Raw genomic sequence first — 22,451 nt, 5'->3', positions numbered from 1 at the left:
GGAGACAGCGTGAGCCCGGAGACGGCACAGACCGTGGCGGGGGGACGGGAGAGAGGAGGACACCGACGCTGACAGTCGGCAGCGGCGCTCGGATGCTGTTGTTGTTGTTGCTGCGGACGCGGCAACGATGCGGCCACACTGCTGGGTGATGGTAGCGCTGGCGGGGATCATGTCGTACTTCAGCCCGGAGAGAGCACTCGGAGCACCGCAGAGGGAAGGTGAGCGGAGTCGAAGAAGGAGGAGGTTTGAAAAGCTGTCAGGGATGCTGGAGAAAGGAGGAGAGGATTTGGGGGGGGGGGTATAGTCATTTATGAAAAGGCCTCTGCACACTGAGGTGAATATTGCATTATCAGCCAGTTAGGCTGAGACATAATGCGAATTATTAGTGCTGGCTGACCTAATCACAACAAGAGGGAGGCTGGCTGGGTGATGGGTTGGGTACCGTATTTGCATGCAATGATGAAAATATTTCGGGCCTCACATCCATGCCTTTTTAAAAACAACATGTACTGTATGCACAGCAGGGCTAAAATCGTCGGTCAGTGCTGGATATTTAGTCTAAAAATAGCCTCCACTTGGCTCTTGAGACTATTTAGCCCAATAACCACTGCTGGCATCTTTATTTTTTTCCGTAAATTTGAATATGCCTTGTTCCCTGAGAGCTGGCAGACTGTTGTGTTTGTGTAATGTGTGCAGTCATTGTATTGTGGTGTATTGTTTTGATAGAAGCTGTTGGCACAGAGGCTGGTGGAAAAGGCCCTGTGCTGGGTTCCTATTTATATGCAGTGTCTGTCTGGACATCTGTCTAGGGAAAGATGAAAGAATAGCACTGCTCAGGAATTGTGCATCAGGATTGGTGCCACTACTTGTGCTGCTGGTGCATGTTTTTAAGGGGTTGGCACTGAGAGGGTCATTCAGTCTTTACAATGCTCCACTGCTCTGCAGATATGATTTGAGGCATTTATGACCAATAATTAGCTATCTTTCTCTTTTTTTGGATTATCAGTTTGGCGCAATCCAGAGTGACAGTTTTCTTTTATTAGCCACAGATTGGGCCACAGCAGCTTTCACTTCATTACAGAGCTGGTTTTATATGCTGAGCACATCTTCACTTACCTTTTCTCTGGCTGCTTGTGCACTATGTTGCAACTTTATGTTGAGCACAAAAAAATAAAATAAATAAAATAAAAGTTAATAAAAGTCAACATTAGGTGCTGTGTAGAAGTCACAGAAACAAAATATTACTTCATTTCCTAGATTTAAAATTTTTTTTTTTAGTTTTTTTGTCGAGTGTTGATCCTGTTCTTACAATATTTATCAAGCTGTTCAATTATTAAATGTACTTTAACATTTATGCATGCAGTGTTTACAATATCATGACCATGTTGAGGAATGTACTTTGGGATTTTTATGAGGGACACAGACAATCACACTGTGATATCTTCAGACTGCACATATAAAAAAAACAGCAATTTATCTGCCAGTTATAGTTACAATATCAAGGTTTATATGCGCCTCCTTTCCCCTATTATATTTTGTATTATGTCTCTTAATTTTTTCTTATGATCATATGAGGTTGTATATCTGCGTTTGACTGCCTTATTTACACAGAAAAGATGCCATTTAATTATTAATGGTTTCACTTTTTATGTACAGTTTAAGCACGAGTTTGACACCTCGTGACTGTTTGAAGGTGTCATTGTTCCTCTTTTTTTGTCATCTGTCAATGGTAATAAAATGTTTTGGCTGCAGAAGTGAAATGAAACCTATAAACAATACCTGAAGGGTATTTAACCACGCTGCCCTGCCCCTTTTCTTTTCTACAGATGGTTCACTTCCCACACTCGACTACATTGAGGTACAAAAATCAAATGTCCCGACCCCTCCCTCTCTCACCTGAGTAGTAAACCTTCCTGATTTGAGTAATTCTTCTCCAATTTCCGATCCCTTCCCGAGTTAGCGCTCCTTTTTTTTTTTTACCTAAATGACAACTCCAGCCACCCACCTCCCCTGCTTCTTAACTGTGTTTCCTGACTGGAATGCCATTTCTGATATTTTCCCCCTTCCCCCCATGCTTTTCTCCTTACTGGAATGGTATACTCTCCCAAACTTTAATTCCAGTCTCTATTTTCGTTTTACTGACTTAGACAATGTGTTCTTTAATCTTCAACTTAGTTTGTTTTCCTGCTTATTTCTCCCAACTCCCTGATGCAAACCGTCCATTGGGGTTCTCCACTGTGTCTCAGGCCTGCTTCTAAGAAAACGCTCCAATGGTTTTTCTGCTAAACACAACACCTATGTAACAAGATTTCACACTTTTCTGCTTCAGTGAAGTCTCTCTCTTTTTTTTTTCTTTCTCACTGACTCAGACCTAGCATTGTTCCCCTTGTAGAAGCACAAATCCCCTGAATTTCTACATTAAACCTTTCCTCCGTTGTATTTTTCTTCCTGTCGTCCTCTCAGTTTCTCAGTCCAGGGCTGCATCCCTCTCTCCTCCACCCTACGTCGTCATCCTCATCTCTTGCTCGGGGCTTGTCTCTTTTGTTCTGCTGCTCCTCACCTGCCTGTGCTGTAAGAGAGGAGGAGTGGGGTTCAATGTAAGTCTTCAACATGTAAGAGATCTATTCACCTCCCTCTGCTTTCTTTTGTTTCTTTTGTTTGTTTTTTAATGCATATAAGTATTTGTTTTGGAAGTGTGAACAGTCAGTAACTCCAACTTAATGAAACAGAAGTGGTCAATAATCATCTCTCAGTCTATTTTTGACTTAGTGTTTTTGTTCAGCTTGCAGACAGAGTACCATTTGTTCAGAATTATCGATTTTTCATTGTCTGTCCTTGGTAGTTACTGCTAAACTCAGCTTTATTATTAAGTGGAATAATACGTTTTATTTTATATTTATAGTTATTACAGCGTAGTGATTTTCTTTTATGTGCTGCTGTGGTTCAACCAGGAGTTTGACAACGCGGACGGGGAGGAGTGCTCTGGAGGCTCCAGTCCCATCCAGGAGGACAGCCTGTCGTCATGTCCCTCCCTCCCTGAGGTCTACACCTTGCCAGTCAGAGACCGCCCCAGCTGCCCCTCCCTGCAGGATGGAGCAGGTAAAAACCTAAAGTGCCTCTCACGTTGCTCAAACTCTTTTTGAGCTTCCTACCTCTCAAAATAAAGATGAAATCCTGCACTAAACTCCCTCAGGATCTGTTGCCTGAATCACTGATGCGGATCCACTAAAGGTCTCAAACTGAGTGCACAACCAGAAGGATTGGACTCCCTACTGAACCTCACTGAAGTGGAAACTATGATTTGTGACAATTTTGCATCAGGGCTGTAATCAGGACACAGGCAGGGATGTGTGGAGTTTATGTATTTGGTTCAATTCAGTTTTATTTATATAGCACTGCAATATAAGCTGCAAACGTATTCAAACTGAACAGTAAAGTGTCATTAGTTTTGCTATTTAGTGGTCTCATCGACCGTTCACAGCACTTTACACTGCAGGCCACACTCACAGTGCACACACTGCTATTCTATGCATGTAAGAGCTTTATCTACCTTACACTCACACCTTTGGACTTTTAAAAAAAATCATCAATTAACCTAACTGTGGACTGTGGAAGGATGCCAGAGTAGCTGGAGGAAACCCTCACAGGCACAGGGAGACCATGCAAATTCAACATTATAATGAGAGACTCTGACTTCCTTTGCACAAGCTTTCTTGAATTGGATGTTTAAACTGAAAATATGAGCATGAACAATACTCGAGTTTATTGTGGAAACATGGAACTCTCTCTGCACCATGGCATGAGCTGATGATTGTTTTCATTATTGATTAAGTTTCTATAAAATCACAAGAAAAAAAACTGAACAAAAATTTGTTATAGTTTCTTACGGTGATGTTGTGAAATTTGTGATTTTGCTTTATCAACACTCCAAAACCTGAAATTATTCATTTTGCTGTAAAACAATGAGAAGGAACAAATCCTCACATTTGAGAAGCTGGAATGAGAGAAGTTTTGACCTGGAATAACAGCTTAAGCAGTCAACTGATTATCAAAGTGGCGGAAGATTATGTTCATAGATCATCGCGGTTCAGATTGCACATGCACAGCAGGAAAACACAACATGGAAAACCAGGGAAAAATACAGCGAGAGTAGATTTCTCAGTGAGTTAAAATTTTGTCCGTGACTCTGAATTTTCCAGCTAGATAAATTTTTATATGATTTCATGTATGTTTAAAACATGTTTGGAGTGGATATGTCATATTTATGTGTTGCTACAGGGCAGAATCTGAGTGTTTTTGTTCTGTTAATAAATTTTACATCTGAAAGAACATCAACTGTTGACGTCTGTGTGACCCTAATCTTTTTTTATTTCTGTTTTTTTGTAGATCCCAAATCTCAGTGCTTCAAAAGACACGCTTTAAACTATCTCCAGGAGATAGGAAATGGCTGGTTTGGAAAGGTAGGGAAACCTGAAATATAACCATCCCAAATCATTGATTGTCTTTAATACAGCATTCCCTGCTTTAATTCTGTCTAACAAACAGATTACAGATGCTAACTCAAAGTAGTTCTTTTAGTACCCGTCTCTTCCTGTGGGAATTTTCCATGTTATTGTCCATCGATCTCTTCTAGGTGATTCTGGCTGAAGTGCTGTGTGACTGCAGCTCCTCGCAGGCTGTGGTGAAGGAGCTGCGTGTCAGTGCCAGCCCTCTGGAGCAGAGGAAGTTCTTGGCTGAGTCTGAGCCATACAGGTGGGAGAAACTGCTTAAATGTTGGTAGCCATATTGCAGCCTTAGAGTGAGATTCTGTAAAATTTGCATAACAGTAACCACTGGAGCCACAAGAGGCAGGTATGGAGAAATAATAAATGTAGGAGCACCGATATATCGAATCAGGTGTGACTCTTATACTTGCCAGGATTCAGGACTACACAGACTCCTGTGAAAACTTAAGTGCAACACTACTGTTTCCATTTGACTTAAGAAGTAGCCCGGTGCTGCTTGATTAACTGATCATCAGCAAGTGTGAGGAACTCTATAAAATCAAAGGTTTTGGTGGTTTGCTGGTTTAGAGCATTCAGTTGTGTGTTAACGCAGTGCTACATTCTGAAAGGTCTGACCTTGGTTAGACCTTGGTCTGACAAGGTTACATCTCAGTCTTTATAGGGCTCACTTAGCATTTTCATGACAGTTGAAGTTAAAGGTCATGGCAGTACAATTAGAAAAAGGCTTAAAAACTATGGCTTGTTTGGAAGGATTGCCAGAAGAAAGCATCTTCTCTCTAAAAAGTTGCAAATTGCATCTGAAAAAACCACAAGATCTCTGGAAATATGTCCTTTGGGTAGTCAAGACCAAAGTAAAGATGCTTGGAATAATGTACAGCGCCACATTTCAAGAAAACTAAACGCAGCATATCAGCACAAACACCTCATACCAACTGTCAAGCACGGTGGTGGATTGGTAATAATTTAGGCACCAGTGTGTGAATGTGTGTGTGAATGGGTGGATGACTGGATATGTAAAGCGCTTTGGGGTCTTTAGGGACTGTTAAAGCACTATATAAATACAGGCCATACCATTTACCTTGCACACATTGAGTCAACTATGAACTCTGTATACTAAAACACTGTAGAGTCAAATGTGAGGCCATCTGTCAGCTAAAGCTTGGCCCAAATTGTGCATTGATGCCAAGCACAGGAGCAAATCTGAGAAAGAAAAGAGTCAGTGTTGCAATCAAAGTCAAATCTGAAATGCAACTCAGTGAGCTGAAGCAGTGTTGCAAAGAAACGTGGGTCATAATTCCTCAACAACAATGTGAGAGATGGATAAAGTCATACAGAAAGTTAAACTGCTTCAAGTCGATGCTGCTAAAGGTGGTTCTACAGCCTGCTGAATCATGGGCTGTGTTTAGGTGAAAGTCATGTCTTTTGTTATGTGACTTTACGTTCGGTTTCAGTGTGTTTGTGCAGTTTTGTGATATTTTGGCTTGAATGATTGGGGATTCATTGGTTTGTATGTGAGTGTCTGGCTCTGTAGATCGGTTTGTGCTGTGATTGGTGTGTTACTACTGAGTTTTTAAGGGTGCACTTACAGCTTTAGCATATATACTCAGATTCACTAAGGTCTGTCTGCTAGCTCTGCATTGTTTGCATTTGTGATGTGAATAATTTATAATTCATGTGATAAAAAGAACAAAAGATTTATTTTACTAATAAAACTATTCATATATTTAATGTGAAGATTTTTAGTCACTTAAAGAAATGTAAGTAGATAATGGTGACAGCCCTGATTAGCCTGTGTGGTCTGAGATGGAACTGAATTCCAGTGTTCAGGATCATCTAGCTAAGGTTTGCTCACTTTAAGTCCCACTGTTAAGCATTTAAAGGCAGCGTATAAACATTTATCTATCTTCTGTCTTTTCCTGTGTCCCTCTTATGTTTCCATTCAGGAGCCTTAAACATCCCAACATCCTTCAGTGTTTAGGGCAGTGCAGTGAGAGCATCCCCTTCCTCCTGGTTATGGAGTTCTGTCAGCTGGTAAGTAACTGAACATAAAAGGAGGCGGATGAACTAATAATAGGAATCACACAAATGAGAGGTGCATATTTTTAGTTTAGTATAGCGTGCAATGTTTTTGTTGTGTTATGTTTGGGGTTTATTTGTGCACAAATTGGTTATGGTATATCGGTGATGTCAGTGAGACAACACATGAGAAATCACAGTCGATAAGATCTTTACATCTTATTTTAATTTCATATAATTTGAGGCAAAATTGTTTTTAACAGTTATCGATGCTCCGCTGTCACTAAAATCTGTTTTGCGCCGATACAATCAGCTTGTTTTCCTTCTCTCGGGCGGTTTAATCACCAGCTGATTAAGAAAACCATATGAGCGGACTTCCAGGCCAAACAAAGACACAAGCAGATCAATTACAGCAACACAGTGAGAGGAGCCAAATAGCACTGGAGTCCTCACTGACTGCAGTTACCCTCTTTGATAAAGTCTCCTATTGTCCTTTCCTTGCAGATATTTTTCATCCCTTTATGTTGTCCTCATTTTATTTCCTTGCTTTTCCAGGAGTACAAATGACTAATACAAAGGCTGCCAGCTCATTACTAATTCCCTTGCTGCTTTTGAGGCGCTGTGATGTAAAACACCTAAAAGAAAAAGGGGAGGGGGGAGGGGGGGGGGGTGTATTTGCTGCAGAAGTAAAAAATATCCTCTTTGCCTATATGATGGTCCAGGAGAAGGAAGAACACTTTTTATGTACTCCACTCAGCCATTATTTTCGATCCACTGTTTATATTTTTGTTGTGATGTACAACGTAGGGTGACTTGAAGCGGTATCTGCGAGCCCAGCGTAAGTCAGATGGGATGACTCCAGACCTGCCGACCCGGGACCTCTTGACCCTTCAGAGAATGGCTTTTGAGATCACCTCAGGTCTGCTCCATCTTCACGAAAACAACTACATCCACAGGTCAGTTGTCGCTTTCACTTCCCCTGTTGCCACGCCTCCAAACGTGAGGATCTCTGCTGAGGGTAGCTGCTTGTTTTCTCCTTGCAGTGATCTGGCTTTAAGAAACTGCCTTCTGACCTCAGACCTCACTGTCAGGATAGGGGACTATGGCCTCTCACATAACCATTATAAGGTAACTCTGATTTTTTTTTCCTCTGCAAAAAGAAATCCAAAATCAATTCAGTCAAATCCATAATAATTTCTGTGGCATGTCTTTATGAAGGAGGACTATTACCTAACTCCAGACAAACTATGGATCCCTCTGCGCTGGATTGCTCCCGAGCTGCTGGAGGAGTACAGAGGATCTCTCATTGTTACGGACCAAACCAAGACCAGCAATGTGTGGTATGTTTTAAAGCTGCTCTGTGTTAACACTGCTGGCAACAGATCTGAATTAATGGGCTAAGCCGATAAGGCTGGTGATAAAATACTGATGAAAACACAAAGGTTTTTTATCTGGGGTCCAATTTTTAAGCTACTCTTAAGTCTTTTCCTACCACCATTCATTCCTTTAATCAGCGTTGCTCAGGTTAAATCCCGACAGCACAGATTAAAAGCAACTTAAGTAAATGATGCTCTCTGGATGGACAACAAAGAAAATCTAATTTCTCCTAACAGCTGTGCAGAGATTAAATGTTCTGAGGACTGAATGCGTGGACAGTCGGCTATGTGAACATAGCCTGAAATGCTCTTTCTACAGTCTCAGTTATATTACAGTATGATACAAATGCAGCTTGTTGTGGATCCATAAAAGAAAGTAGTTCCTACATAAAACTGCTGTTTGTGTTATGATTTGTGGAAACACCAAACTAAAGAGCAGTATGATCTCACATTTGCTGGAGTAGAGTCCGGCTCAGTTTGTCTGCAGTCTTAAAGCTGTAGCCACCCCAGTAATGCCAGAAGGAGTGCTGAAGAAATGAGAGCAAATCCTTTAAGCTCTAATATTACAACCTTCCCTTTCAAGTGCTTTTTTTTAAACCAACCAACCAGAAAACAACCTCCTAACAAAACACACGAGTGGAACAAAAATACCTAAGAGTATTTATTCTTCTTTATTCTTTCTGAAAAACATAGTTTTCCTTAAAAAATGGAACAAAACAACTCACATAACAGTTGTTTCTCTCCTCAGTTAGAAAGTCAAACCTCTGTGGGTGTTGGAGTAAATGCTTTTACTCCAACACCCACAGCAATTAAGGTGTTGGAGTAAAAGCGTTATATAATAACAAACCTCAGAGGGTTTTTTTGAAGATTCACCCCTTTTCACTTCTTCAACTTATTTTTTCCTCCCAGGTCTTTGGGGGTGGTGATATGGGAGCTGTTTGAGTTCGGCTCTCAGCCCCACAGACACCTGAGCGATGAAGAGGTGCTGACCTTTGTCATTAGGGAGCGACAGATCACGCTTGCCCAGCCTAGACTGAAGCTCTCCCATGCAGACTACTGGTCAGTACTTATCCACTAATTAGACTGCATTGATCCGAACACAAACGGTGTCTCTCCAAACTTAGATCCTCTTGTTTTTCTCCCTTGTCTGCAGGTATGAGATCATGCAGTCCTGCTGGCTACCTCCGTCACAGCGCCCTTCAGTGGCTGAGATATTCCTCCTTCTCTCCTCCCTCTTGGCTGCTGAGCGAGGAATAGCAAGGGGGAGTGTTGGGGAAGAGGATGAAGAGGACGAGGAGTATGAGGAGGGAAGAGGAAGGAGAGGGGAGAGTGAGGAGTCATTTGAAAGACGCTGGGACTTACTCCGTCCACCTGCCTTTCAGACTGCAGCAAACGAGCGCCAAAGGGAGAGGGATTACGCCAGGGAAGACAGAGACAACTCCTACCCTTTATTGGACCCTGTGGGGAACTGTATTACCCCATCCACCTCTGAACTGGATGACATCCTGACAGTCACCGAAACTAGCAAAGGCTTAAACTTTGAGTATTTCTGGGAGAAGGCTCATGCCAGACGAGGCTACAAACCTCTTCCTCCTCCTCAGCCAATCCCAACTGTGAACAATAACCACAGACAGTCTTTGGACACTCCTACTGTTGTCCCAGTGATAAGCGCCCGTAGCCCATCCCTCGCCAGCGAGTACTACATCAGACTAGAGGAGCACACTCCCCAAGACAAGTCGCCGTCTCTCAAAGGGAAGGTGCATTCCTCTTTCCGGTCAGATTGTCCTGGAGACATGGAGCTCATGGAGATCCGCAGCGGGATGCTGGGCAAAGAGCGAGTCCCTTATTGTTCATCTGACAAGTGCGGAAAGGGCATCCAGACCATCCGATCAAGCGAGGTTCAAGTCCAGTTGCCCAACACAGGCGTGGCTGAATTCAGAGATACTTCGAGCAGAGTGACTGACTTCTCCATAGTTGATTTAGGTGATGATGATGAAGTGGAGAAGAAAAAGAGCAGTGAGGCAGATAAAAAATCATCCACAAGCTCTCAAGCTCCCATCCTCCCTCCCAAGCCTCGTTCTATGTCCATGTCATCAGTCAATCCTCTTCACTCGCGCCCTCTTCCCGCCCCACCGCTCGTATATAGAGGACTGCCCCACTACACTATCAGCGGAAAAATTGAGACAGACCCCCATCACATAAGCACCTGCCCACCATCTACCTTTGATCACCTCGGGCTTCATCGAGCCCGACAGACTCTTCCCCCCTCCCCGTCCCTATCGCCCTCGCTTCCCCCATCGAGCCATCCAATTTACCCTCAACCTCCTCAAATGTGTCCTCCTCCTCTTCCTCCCCACTCCAAACCACAAAGGAATTGCCCCATCTACAACACAGGGGACATTCACTCGAGATATAATAAGCCCCAGATGCAGAGATCCAACAGAGACCCGCTAACCTGTGATTTGTCCGATAGAGAGAGCGCGCTGCACACTTATAAGGAGACTTCCCACTCGCGTGCAAAAGACTTTGACTCTCCCGTACGTCGAGAAAACCCTTTGCGCCCTATTTATCGAAATCTACCCCGCCCTCAGCTCACAAACCCCCAAATTGACAGACAGTCTTCATCGAGTCCGACTTACTCAGATGAAGACGACTCTCCTTTCATGTCCCCCGAGAGACCTGGCTGTGGGACGACTGTCACTCATTCCAGTCTATCTGAAGACGCAGACCCTGTCACTACAGTGCTCTTCTCCAGGGGAATGAAGAGGACTCAGTCACGCCTTGACACCATCCTTCCTGCAATTTGGAAGGAAGATGCTGAGCAGCAGGCAGAACGTGTCGCTGCAGCCAAGAAATCCCCCATGCATCTGTTTCTGACGGAGATATCTAGTGTGACAGAGTTGAGTGAGTCCAGGTCAGAGGGCTCATATGCAGCGGAGAAGGAGGAGAAAAGAGAAGGAGAGAGATGGGGGAACTTTCTGCTGCCCAACAGAGGCATGCGCCGCTCCCAGTCGCTGATCACAGAGCTGGGATCAGCAGGACAGTCATGGGGACCAGAGAAACATGTCAGCAGTGCAGAAGCTGAGGAGGACGATGCTGTCACTAAAGAGTCATTCCAGAGGGATCTTTTTCTCACAGAGATTGACACAGGAAATATGGAGGCGGACATAGAAGGCCTACCAGAAAACGATCCAGTAAAATACCTCTATCCTGCAGGATCCAGACTGAGGCCCTATGTCTGCGCTCCAGGCCTCCCCTCATACACTGAGGCGGAGGAAGCCTACTCCAAAGGCATACGGAGATCCCGCTCTCTCCTGTCTGAGATCACAACGGAAAAGCACGATTCTGAAATACATTTTACCGAGAAGGAGCCCCGGAGAACTGAAATCACCAGAGAGGAGTTCCTGAAAGAGATCCAATCAGCAGAAACCTTTCTGACCGAAATCATATCGAGACAAAATGCAGCTGCACATAGGAAGGAAGCAGATTCATCTTACTCCCCTACTCCAGTGTCCCCTGAATATGAGTCCATCTGCATTGACCCAAACTCAGCTCAGACCATCAGATTCCAGTCAGAAAGCTCCATACGAGCAGCCAACAAGGGCAAAGATGATACACAGACTGAAGCCATCTATGCCCAAGTGACCAAGCGTGCTAAGAAGAGTGAGATCAAAGTTTCCTTGAAACCTGACATCCCCATTCTTCACATTGGATCAAACAAACCGGACAGCCAAGTAAATAATGCTGACCACTGCCAGTCCGGTGAGTTTGTGTTTTCTGAAATCATGCCCAAAAATGGTTTACTACATAACCAAACACCCGTGTCTCAGAGAGAAGAGGAGGAGTGTTCGGATGGCCCTGCCTTACCTGCCAGAGGAGAGCAAACAGATCTGCCAGACCACTTTCCCACTGAATCCACAGAGAACGTTCAGGAAGTCAACACTGTGAACCTGCGTGAGAGCCAATCACTCACTACAAATGAAGCTGTTATAAGCAATGGCGAGATAACAGAAGATGACCTACAGACCCACAGTCCTTTGAGGGGGGATCAAACAGACGGAAAGACTGATAGCACATCTCATGATCCTGAGAAAACAGCTGATTTGGAGAACTCTAAAAACTTGGGTTCTCTTGTTAATGAAAGTTTTGCAGAAACGGAAACGGAAAATTCACTTCAGCACAAAGACGAGGGTCACACTGCCCAGAAGGTGCTCACTCCCGCACCCACTCCTACCACGCCAGACTGGGACCCTTCCTCCGATTTTTCACTCGTCACCCCCACCGACTCAGTCCTGTCACCTTTGACTTCCAGCTCGGCCGACTGCCTCACGCCTAGTGACTCATGGACGGGAGGTGGCGGAGGAGGTGGAGGAGGAGTGGGAAGCGGCGGATGGCGGGCTCTGGGAAATGAAACACCACATCGAGACTCTGCATATTTCTCAGACAGCGACTGGGAGGGTGACGGGATGAACAGAAGGAGCAGCGATGGACTTGTTGCCTCCAGGCCTGGCAGCGGGAGAGGAGGTGATCGGGGAATACTGACAGGGATAGAGGAGAAAACCGAAGAGGAGGGCGAGACTGGAGAAAAGAGTCCATTAAGAAATAGTTCCCACATGTCAGATAGGACAACAGAAACTGGAGAAGGGAGGACTATTGAGAGTTGTGAAGAGAAGGGTGTACTGTATCCTGAAAATGACCTGATCCCTAATTTAGGAAATGACAAAGATATTCTAAACAAAGCGCTGGGATCTGCTCAGAGAGATGATTCTGGCATTTTCCATAACGAGAGCAAAAAGTCAACTCTGCTGTGCGATGATCCACAGAACAAGGACTGCGTGGACTTAATTGATAAGTTGTTTTCAAAATTAGATGATGAGCCACTTAAAGGGCTCTCACACAGCAGTGGGTACATGATAGACAGCCATTACACAGATGGCATAATTTCTCAGATAGCAGACTGCAAATACCAGGACTCTGAAGAGAGTGACTTAAATCTATATTCCAAGAGTCCCACTGAGACAAATAGCTTGATTGAGTATAAATCTGGCAGCCACTCAAAGAGTTGCATGTTTGGACCGAACAACAAAGATTATAAAAATGTTACAGAGACAGATAACGATCTCAGTCATCTCAGTTCTCCCAAGTCTGGGAATGAAGCTGTGGAATCTGAAGCACCATCCCAAGTTGACAGCACAGAGTCCAGATTACCTAAACTTTGTGATATTCAAACGAACAGCGTTATACTTGGAGATGAAAACCTGCCAAATGACGATGGGAAGGCTGCTGATGCAAAAGCGAGCAGTCCGACGTGTCTTTGGGGTGAGCAGGCTGCAGAAGAGCCTGAGAAATGTGGAGAGAGGCCCTGTGTGGACCACAATGAGCTGGGCTTGAGAAACCTTCGCTACTCAGATGGCGAGGAGGAGAGCGAGGTCACAGCAGAGCCAGAGGAACAGAAGGCTGCTGCAGAGCTGAGTATCGCTGTGAAGGAGAAGCCACCACTCAGGGGAGCAGCAAGTGGCATGGACTCTGCTAACGATGTGGATAACAACTCCTGCGAGGGTCTAAATGCGACAGCTAAAGAGTTATGGAGTGCTCTGGAGGAGGATGAAGACAGACCAGGATCTGGGGCGCTTAGGGACGAGTTTGACTGCTACCGCTTTTCAGAACTAAGGGACTTGCGCTTGTGGCCAGATGAGAATGACCAGTGGGCCTCCCCGGAGAAGAGGTGTCAGGGAGCAGACTTGAGATCTGAATTTTTCTCCGGGTTTGGGAATAAGGCGTGGGAGGTGGGCGAGAGGCTTGTTGTAGGTCAGGAATATTGGGAGACCGAAGAAAATGATGAACTGGCAGGAAGTGAACCTCACCCTGCTGTCTTGGAGGGCTGTGAGGAAATCTGGAACAATGAAACCCAAGGGCTAAGCGGCAATCTTTGCATTAAGGAAATGTGGGACACAAAAGACAGAGAAAGCCAACAGACGGTAGCAGACATACAGCAAGAGGAAAACATTGAGAACCTGGGGGAAATTGACAGCATTAAGAAAGACATAGAAAGTGACATTTTGCATGTGGAAGTAGAGAATATAGAAATACCAGAGGAAGAGACCTTGGAGGAAGGACAGAGGCAGAATGCATCATGCACAGAGGCAGCCAGGGACAGGGAAGGTCGGCTAGACTCCACAGAGACAGCACAGAATCAAGATTTTAACAGATGGCCTCAGAATGAACTCTGCAACAGAGTGGAGGAGGCGACATCAGCTGTGCATGCTGACAGAGAGGCAGGCTCCAATTTAGAAAACTGTTTAAACCACACTTTGGAAACCAAAAGCTCAGATGTAACCATCTGCATCGCCGAAGCTCCTCATGTGAACTTTTCACAACTGGAAAATGTTGAATCGGGCTTCAATTCGGAAGCAGAATCGAGACCGTGGCTTGCTAGGCAATACATAGAAGAAGGAATAAACATTATAAAAGTGGAAGAGGATTACAGAGATGTGCCCCTGCCAGCTAATACCAGTGACCTTGATGCAAAGGAAGAGATAGATCAGTCATATCCACAAGAGGTCGACAATTTCAGCTCAGTAGATTTTCCGAGTCCTCCACCGAGCATAGACCTTGATATGCAAGATGATAAACTGGAGAGTTTAGACGACTCTTTTCCTAGTCCACCGCCATCCGTCATAGAGGGAGAGGACTTTATTAGTCACATTAATCTAGAAGACTTTATTACCAGTACTGAGACAGAGCAGCTTATTTCCCCAGCACACAACACAGATGTTTCAGAGACACCTCTGCAAGAATCGCCACCTGCTACAACTCAAAGTAAAGGGATCTCTACCAATCTCAGCCTCCCCTCTGTGCATATAACACTGAGCGATGAGAGCAACCTGACGTCCAGCATAGAAAGCGAGGATGGTCATAATAACCTGCCCCAGAAATCATCCCCCATAATGCCTTCTGCATCTCATGGTCCCCTGAACAACCTCCCACAGCTGTTGATTTCTGAGTGGAAGGACTTGGATGAGGAGCCTCTGGAGGACTTTGAAAAACTGGAACAACTGTGCTACATATCTGGCGATGAAGAGGAAACTCTGGGGGACCTTTTCTTGGGCAACCTGGAGCTTCTGGAGTCTTTAAAGAAAGCACCTGATCACAAAGTTAGCAGTGGTGACGGTCATACAGTCAGCGAGACATGCGACTCCTCTATGCCCGAGGGTAGCAGGGTGGATTTAAAGGAGGACGAGATGTCTGATGACTCTGAGAAGTTGGAATCTGTACAACCCATGATCCTGGATTCCCAGAACAGTCTGCCACCTCAGGACGAGAGGAGCGACGGACAGAGATCACCGGGTCAAATTTCTGATGTCAAGGACCAGCGGTCTCTGTCCAAGATGACAACCAAGAACGGCCTCATGATGCAGGTCAGCATGATTTCTTGTGGTTTACTGTACATGTGAGCAGTGCTCCTTGAGTTTGCTCGTGCTCTTTACTGCTTTGCTTTGTTGCTCCAGGTGTGTGAGGAGAGGCTGCAGTTCTCACTCAGTGAAAATGTGAAGACAAATGTGCTATGGGGGACGACTGTTAAAGACACCGTCATGCTCCGGACATGGGGGGAAGAAGTCACAGGGAGCAGTGGTGATCTGGTCACTGTGAAAGAACAAAGAGAGGACGAGAGGTATGGATGCTGCAGAATTAAAACACTTTGACTTCAGATTATTCTTTTTGATGCATCCTGTATTTCTGGAGGAAGTAGATCCAATAAAATATATTCACACAGATTTCGAATTATTTATTTTGTATTTTTACTGTTTTCAGTTCAAGTAAATTCAAAAGCAAGATCTAATTCAACTAGATGGAAGTGACAAGATGAACTGTTGTTTTATTATTAATATTCTGGTGAAATATTCCCTTCAATTTCTTTCTTTCTTTCTTTCTTTCTTCCTTCCTTCCTTCCTTCCTTCCTTCCTTCCTTTCTTCCTTCCTTCCTTCCTTCAGTCAAGAGGAGCAGGAAGCTGTCCCTGCCATTGAGCCCCCCATCGAGTCTGATGAACCTAAAGCTGAGCCGCTCACTGTGATCGAACAACCTGAGGTCCCATTACCTCAGCTTACCGCAAACCAAGCAATGAAAGGTATCACCTTCTTCCACGTTTTACAAGTACTCATAATTATCCCTGATTATACTGGGATATCTCTGATAAACATTTAGCGTAATTTTCTTTTAATTTTCTTTTAACCCCAAAGATCCAAACCTTCTCCCAAGTCAAAAAGAAAGAGAAAGAGAAAAATTGTGGGCATTTTCTGACTAATAGATTGACAGATTAAATAAATCTAGATGTGATACGTCAGTCTTATTTTACAGAATTTAATTTTCTCTCCTTCAAATAGAATATTTGTCTTAACTTTGGCAGATATTTACTTCATTGCTTTTGTAATCAAATTTGTGAATAGGTTTGCTTCTAACATTTCTTTTCTACTCTCGCTTTCATAGCAAAGCTAGCTCGCCTCTCGCTCACCCTCCCACCTCTCGCCCTGAGTCTTCCCCTCACCCCTACTGGAAAAGGAGGATTTGGAGACGGGGCCATCGGAAACCGTATTGGAAGACGAAGAGGTCTTTCATCTGGGAGCGACCCCGATGAGGAGGAGGAGGATGAGCAGGAGGACGAAAGTTCCCGGAGGGTGATTGTAGTCACAGAAACGGACGTGGACAAACGTGTCGGGCTCCGCAGTCTGCTGAAATCACCCAAGGAGCCGATGGACAGAGAGAAGGACAGAGGAAGAAATGTGTCCTTTTTTGATGATGTCACAATCTATCTTTTTGATCAGGTACGTCTCCTTTATTCTTTCACTTTTTTAATGATGGGTTCTTTTGGAATAAACCTGACTATTTCTTTCATCCCAACAGGAAACTCCAACTAATGAGTTGAGCAATTCAACTCCCACAACTCCAACTGCAGTGTCCATCAAAAGCACCAAGTTGGATTTGCATGGTAAGTTAATCATTTTCTTTCAGTCATGACGAGATGCAGAATAAAGAAGGTCAATTTTAAGTTGTGTCAGTAGCAGTGTTGTCCTGTAGGTCAAAGTGTCTCAGGTCTAATTCTGAGAAGACGATTAGAGCAGAGGAGCAACACTTGAAGCCTAATCGGAGCTCATCTTTACATCCAGAGATATTATTCAGAGCAAATGGTACTTAAATAAATCTGAGGTTTATTGGGGATTTACACGACAGTAAAAGGGGTTATAGGACATTCATGGCTAGAAGATGATTCTAATATCAAAATGAAGTATAAAAAAATAAGTCATTTTTTATGCTATAACTTGTTTTGACCAGCCACTGATCCCAAATGCTATAATGACAAAGTTTTCCTTACATTAAGTTTTCCCACATAATTTAACAAAACGTGCAAGCTGTTGTTGCTCAAAGATATAAAAGCAGATTTTGGATGGACTGCACATACTGACAGTCATTTTGGTTGCACTGCAGTTTGCAACTGCTGTTTTCCTTAGTGTCACTGTAGCCTAAGCAGTGCTTTCTAATCTAGCTGGCTGGCAGCATCTAGCCAATCAGTAAAAAACATAAAAGATGTTCAACACAGAGCCAACTTATAATATGAGCTTGTCAGTTTCTTCAGAGGCGAATCAATCACCTCCCAAACACAACCAAGTCTAATATGACCACTTAGCCTAGGAAAGTGTACTGGAACACTGGAAGAAGTAATAGTTTTTTGAATGTTAGTGTAAATGTGAGCCTCTGTTCATACTGACATTTGTGTTCCCAGAAAATGTTTATTTCTTTTAATTAATTAATTAATTAATTAATTGATGACTGAATAATTATAAAACAGCCTCAGCTGTTCTGTAGGGTGATTGTTGCTTATGCTGGTCAAATTTATTATAGCTAACTAAACCTAAAGATAAAAACTGGAACTAGATATGAAAAAACCCAATTAACTCAAACAATTTTGTGAACTTGGAAAACTAACTAAATTAAAAAAAAATTATAGAGGAAATAGTCTTAATTTTGGCATTTGTTAATATGGCAAAGTTTGTTATTACGTTATTATTGGTGAGGCTTTTTTGGACATGTTTATTAAGATTTTGGATGCTTACAAGACCGGTGGTAAGCTGCTTTCAAAAAATGTTTATATTGTATTATCTGTACTGAAACAAAAACTCTAAACGACATAAAATAAAAGTGAATGAGAAAATACAAAACTAATAATAACTGATGCTGATGTTAGCTTTCAGTGCAGCGCTGCACCACACAGCTGTTACCATAACTGCTGGCTTGTTGGACTCTACGTGCATCAATGTCTGCTGCTTCTTACACAGGGATTCAGTTAGTCTCCTCCTTGAGCTGCCTAATGATGTAACAAAATGTGACAGCCACTAGCACATTCCCAGCTAAAATGGAAAACCTCAGTTCAGCTCTCTCCTCTGCAAATATGGAGCCAGAGTTAATCTTCTATAATTATGCCCCGGGATGCTGTGACATGTTGAACTTAGCAGGGATGTTAATCCCGCGCTCAACAATGCAAGCCCGAGTCATGTTTCCCTGCACATTTTCAGCTGCTCTCGCTACTTTCCACTCTCCATCTCATGCACTCAACACCCTTTTTCACAGACTAATGAAAGTTGGGGCTCAGAGTTTGCTTTCGAGCTGTGTCACATACAGAAAAGGCAAAATTAGATTCCTTAATGATCTTTCAAGCCTTTCAAGACTTCAAAGTTTTGAAAGAGGAATCCGTGTTACTTTTGAGTTATTTTAAACTAAGTCTGCGTCGCCTCAGTGTGGTTGTTGACTGATAATCTAGATCTATTAAGATCTAGATTATCGGCTGATTTTCTCCCCTGTGCTTGGTACTGGGTTTTTTTCTTGTGCATCTTATAAGTGAGTAAACATGTGTCCCAGTCACAGATGGATCATCATTCTCCTATGAATAGATTGGTTGATCATCAAAATTCATAAGAAGACCTACTCCTCCTACAGTATCGGTCAGAATTTAATCAAAATTACACTGATCACCTAATGGGCCTTCATCCAAACTGTGCTTCGGCTCAAGGTCACACTGGTAATTTTACAGGTACTTTTTCTCAGCATTACCTTCAAGCAGGTAATGCTCGCCCTGATGTACTGAATGATATTGATAATATCAGATTCTCAATGTTGATGCACAAAACGACCAAGAAAGAACTTCGTGGTAAATGGATTGGTACTTCTGGCACCTTCTACTCAATTCTGAGCACTCAAAGCGAGTCTCATTCAAACAGCCTGTTTATACCTTATACGTTCACACACTCACATCAATGCACTGGGGGCAACTCAGGGTTCAGTGTCTTGTCCAGGGATGCTTTGACACATGGCACAAGACGAGCCAGGGATTGGTCCTTGATTGGTAGACAACCAGCACCACCTCTTTAGAATAAACGAAGTGGTAGCTTGAAACATCGCTTTGTCACACATGCTTCATATCGCTGGTATCCTGTTAGATGATGATGATAATGATGATCTTATTCGTTGTGATGATGGAGGGAGTGGTCCTGTTGGAAGGGCCGGGCCTGCCTATTAACCATCATGCTGATATAACATGCTCAGTGCTATGACACACTGATCCTTTTATATATTTTCATTGCTTTTTATGGCAGAATTAGGTAGTTCTAGTCCTCCAAGTTTGACAGTTCTTTGACTTCTTAGTGGATTCTGATTTGTTTGTGCAATGCAGCCAACAAACGATTAGAAAACTTTATTGTTTCAGTAGTGATTGATTGTGAACCGGGTGAATGTTTTGGTTTAATTCCAATAAAACGACTTTCCTTAAACTTCCCCTTACAGTCAAACACACGCTTATTGCCCGGGAACATCCTGTTCATTTGGGCTTCAGTATTTATGCCTGGTGCACTTGTTCTGGTTTTAACACCAGCACAGTCATGATGCTAATGTTGTTTTTTTGTCTCTTTTAGGGCCAAAAAGCAAAGAATCGAAAAGGAAAGAGGATTTATCAGTCAAACCAAGGTCACCTGTCGGGGCAAATTCAGTGACTTCATCGCGCTTCACTGTCAGCCCGGCTGACGACCCACACCTGGTGTGATGTTGCACATCATCCTGGAAACACTTTAGAGCTCAACCCTCTCGGACTGGCCCGTGAATTAACCCAACAACCAGCCATTTGCCCAGAGGATATTTTTTTATTGAAGAGGCAACTGAAAGAAGAGACTTCGATTCTAAAAGCTGGAAACATTCCAGGTTTTACTAGTGACGGGATTTTGTACGACTGGGGGTTGCTGAGCTCCGGCCTGCCACTGTTTACAGAGTTTATTCATAGCCTTTGGCTGCAGAAATCTTTGGAAAAGGCAGCATATGCTAGGCGAAGAGGAGCCGGGAGCTTTGTAAAATCTGAAACAGATTCGACAGCTATGCAGTGGGAGTCTTGCTGTGTACCAGCTTACCTTCTCTTTTTCTGCTTTGTTCTGTTTTTCCCTGGGTGTGCAGGGAATGCACTTTCTTTAGTCATTCGTCTGTCTATGTAAACGCTTGGATCCCGGTCCTCTCTTTATTAAGGACATTTTTCATTGCAGTCAGTCAGTTGTTCTTGTAGGCAGCAGTTTGAAACAGAAATTGCTTGACTCCTGTATTTGACAATACTCCTCAGCATTTGTACAAACATCATAATACAAGTGTATACAGTATCATTTTAGAGCTGTTTACTTTTAGATGTATTCTTAGACTGCACGAAAAATGAAACAAGCAGTTTATTTTTACTTTTATTTCTGAAAAGCTTTAATTTCTATATTTATTTCTATGTTATTTTACTTAATTTATGTAAAGTCAGTTTCCATGCAATATCTTAATTATTTATTTAATCTATTAAGTTATGTATTTATTTGCTTTGGTGCAATTGCATATATGAACTTAGCTATAATTTGTTTGGGACAGAAATGCATCTAGGTCTATAACTTCTCCAAGATCTTCATAACAAATAAATCAAAATATTTTCCCAAACGTCTTAATTGCTAAACAAAAAAAAAAGTATTTTGTATAATTTTACTTGTTAATATATGCCAATATGTATGGAACAACGTCCTGTAATGTTTCATTATTTTCCGATGTCTATGAATTTTTAGCTGTCTCGTCATTCTTTTATCTTAATTAATGACAGTTAATGTAGCTTAGCATGAAAAATCGAAGCCTTTCATTAGTAAATAACTCCCATTTGTTTGTGTATCTGTTAATTTATTCCATTTTCTACTAATAACAGTCCATCATGCAGTCGAGATCCAACTAGTCAATTTGTTTAGTCTGTTTAAATGTTGGTTTAAACTTGTATTGTTTAAAGAATGGTTTTCAGGGGGCAATGTATAAACAAGGGGGAAATAAAAACTATGAAATGTGAACCTCTTATTTGAACTGCGTCATATAAATAAGCTCAATTGTTACTTTTACTTCATTCATGACCAAGAAAAGCTGCACTTATATCCAGATACATGTTTGTCAATGAGGGCTAAGTTACAAACTATTGACATACTAGAAATTTTACTCAGAGACGTATGGGCTGTAAGAGCAAGTTATATATTATAAATCAATTAACAATGCTTCAGAAGGCACTGACATCACAGACACAGTTAGTGAAAATGAGATGGATTGCTCCAGCTGTCTGTGCTGGGAGAACCTGTCAGCCAGCAAAGCCATGACCCCAACTCCATAATCTAGGTAGATACAATATAAAAATGTCACATCCCAGCACAGGTGAGGCTGGGAAACATGGAAGCGTTTTTTCTGCTACTGATTATCATTATTAATATTTTTATGTATATTTTTGATGTCCTCAAATCAACATTTTGGGTTAGGTATTTTGAAATTTTGACTTAGTAACTCTAAATTAAGGTTAGTGTTGTGAGACTAAGTCAATATGCTAACATTTTTTTCCTAGCTTCCACTAAATTATCCCTAGGGTGTAAAAGGGGAGGTGGAGGTGTGTGTGAGGATACTTTAATTAAAATTATACTTATGAAAAACATGAAAAAAAACCAACTTTAAGTGGTTCATTTTAAATTTGCAGTTACACCCAAAAGCATATTGTAATAAATAAATATAACTCACCATTAGTATTCACCAGTAACTATTTGCCTTATTACACATATACATTCAGATCAACTTAGAGCATCGTATTTAGCATTCAAACAGATCTTAATCCATATTTTCACTGTACTGTACACCGAGTTTATGTATGTACTGTATATATTTCACAGATAGATAGATAGATAGATAGATAATCAAACCTGTGTCAAAAAGCAAAACAAAAAAACACCCTCTGTGATTTTTTTTTTTTTGTTAAACTTTATTTAACAAACAATGAGTATACAACATACGAACAGATGAAGTATACAAAACAACAGAACATGAACACACAAAGCCAGGGGTAAAAAGTTACAAGAATACACGCAAAAATTCACAGATATATATTGTTTTGAGAGCCTTTTTGTTGGTAGAGTCTGATATTGATTGTCCCTCTGTGATTGTGAAGTGTACTGACACAGTTTCCCACAAAGCTTTGCGAAT

At 42.5% G+C, this 22,451-nt stretch overlaps 1 protein-coding gene across 1 annotated transcript; it reads left to right on the top strand.

Moving 5' to 3' along the window:
* Positions 1-21,278, top strand: lmtk3 (lemur tyrosine kinase 3). The gene is made up of 16 exons (XM_031734015.2): positions 1-218; positions 2,464-2,597; positions 2,952-3,099; positions 4,387-4,460; positions 4,634-4,752; positions 6,449-6,536; positions 7,329-7,477; positions 7,565-7,649; positions 7,740-7,861; positions 8,807-8,956; positions 9,051-15,315; positions 15,406-15,569; positions 15,890-16,023; positions 16,383-16,717; positions 16,797-16,881; positions 19,856-21,278. Exons 1-16 carry the CDS (start codon positions 128-130, stop codon positions 19,981-19,983), a joined length of 8,271 nt encoding a protein of 2,756 aa, XP_031589875.2. The 5' UTR covers positions 1-127; the 3' UTR covers positions 19,984-21,278.
* The last annotated feature ends 1,173 nt before the right edge of the window (positions 21,279-22,451 follow it).

This window comes from Oreochromis aureus, linkage group 11 (assembly GCF_013358895.1).
Source record: "Oreochromis aureus strain Israel breed Guangdong linkage group 11, ZZ_aureus, whole genome shotgun sequence".
NCBI classification, from domain to species: domain Eukaryota; kingdom Metazoa; phylum Chordata; class Actinopteri; order Cichliformes; family Cichlidae; genus Oreochromis; species Oreochromis aureus.
This window is presented reverse-complemented; position numbering and strand designations above follow the sequence as displayed.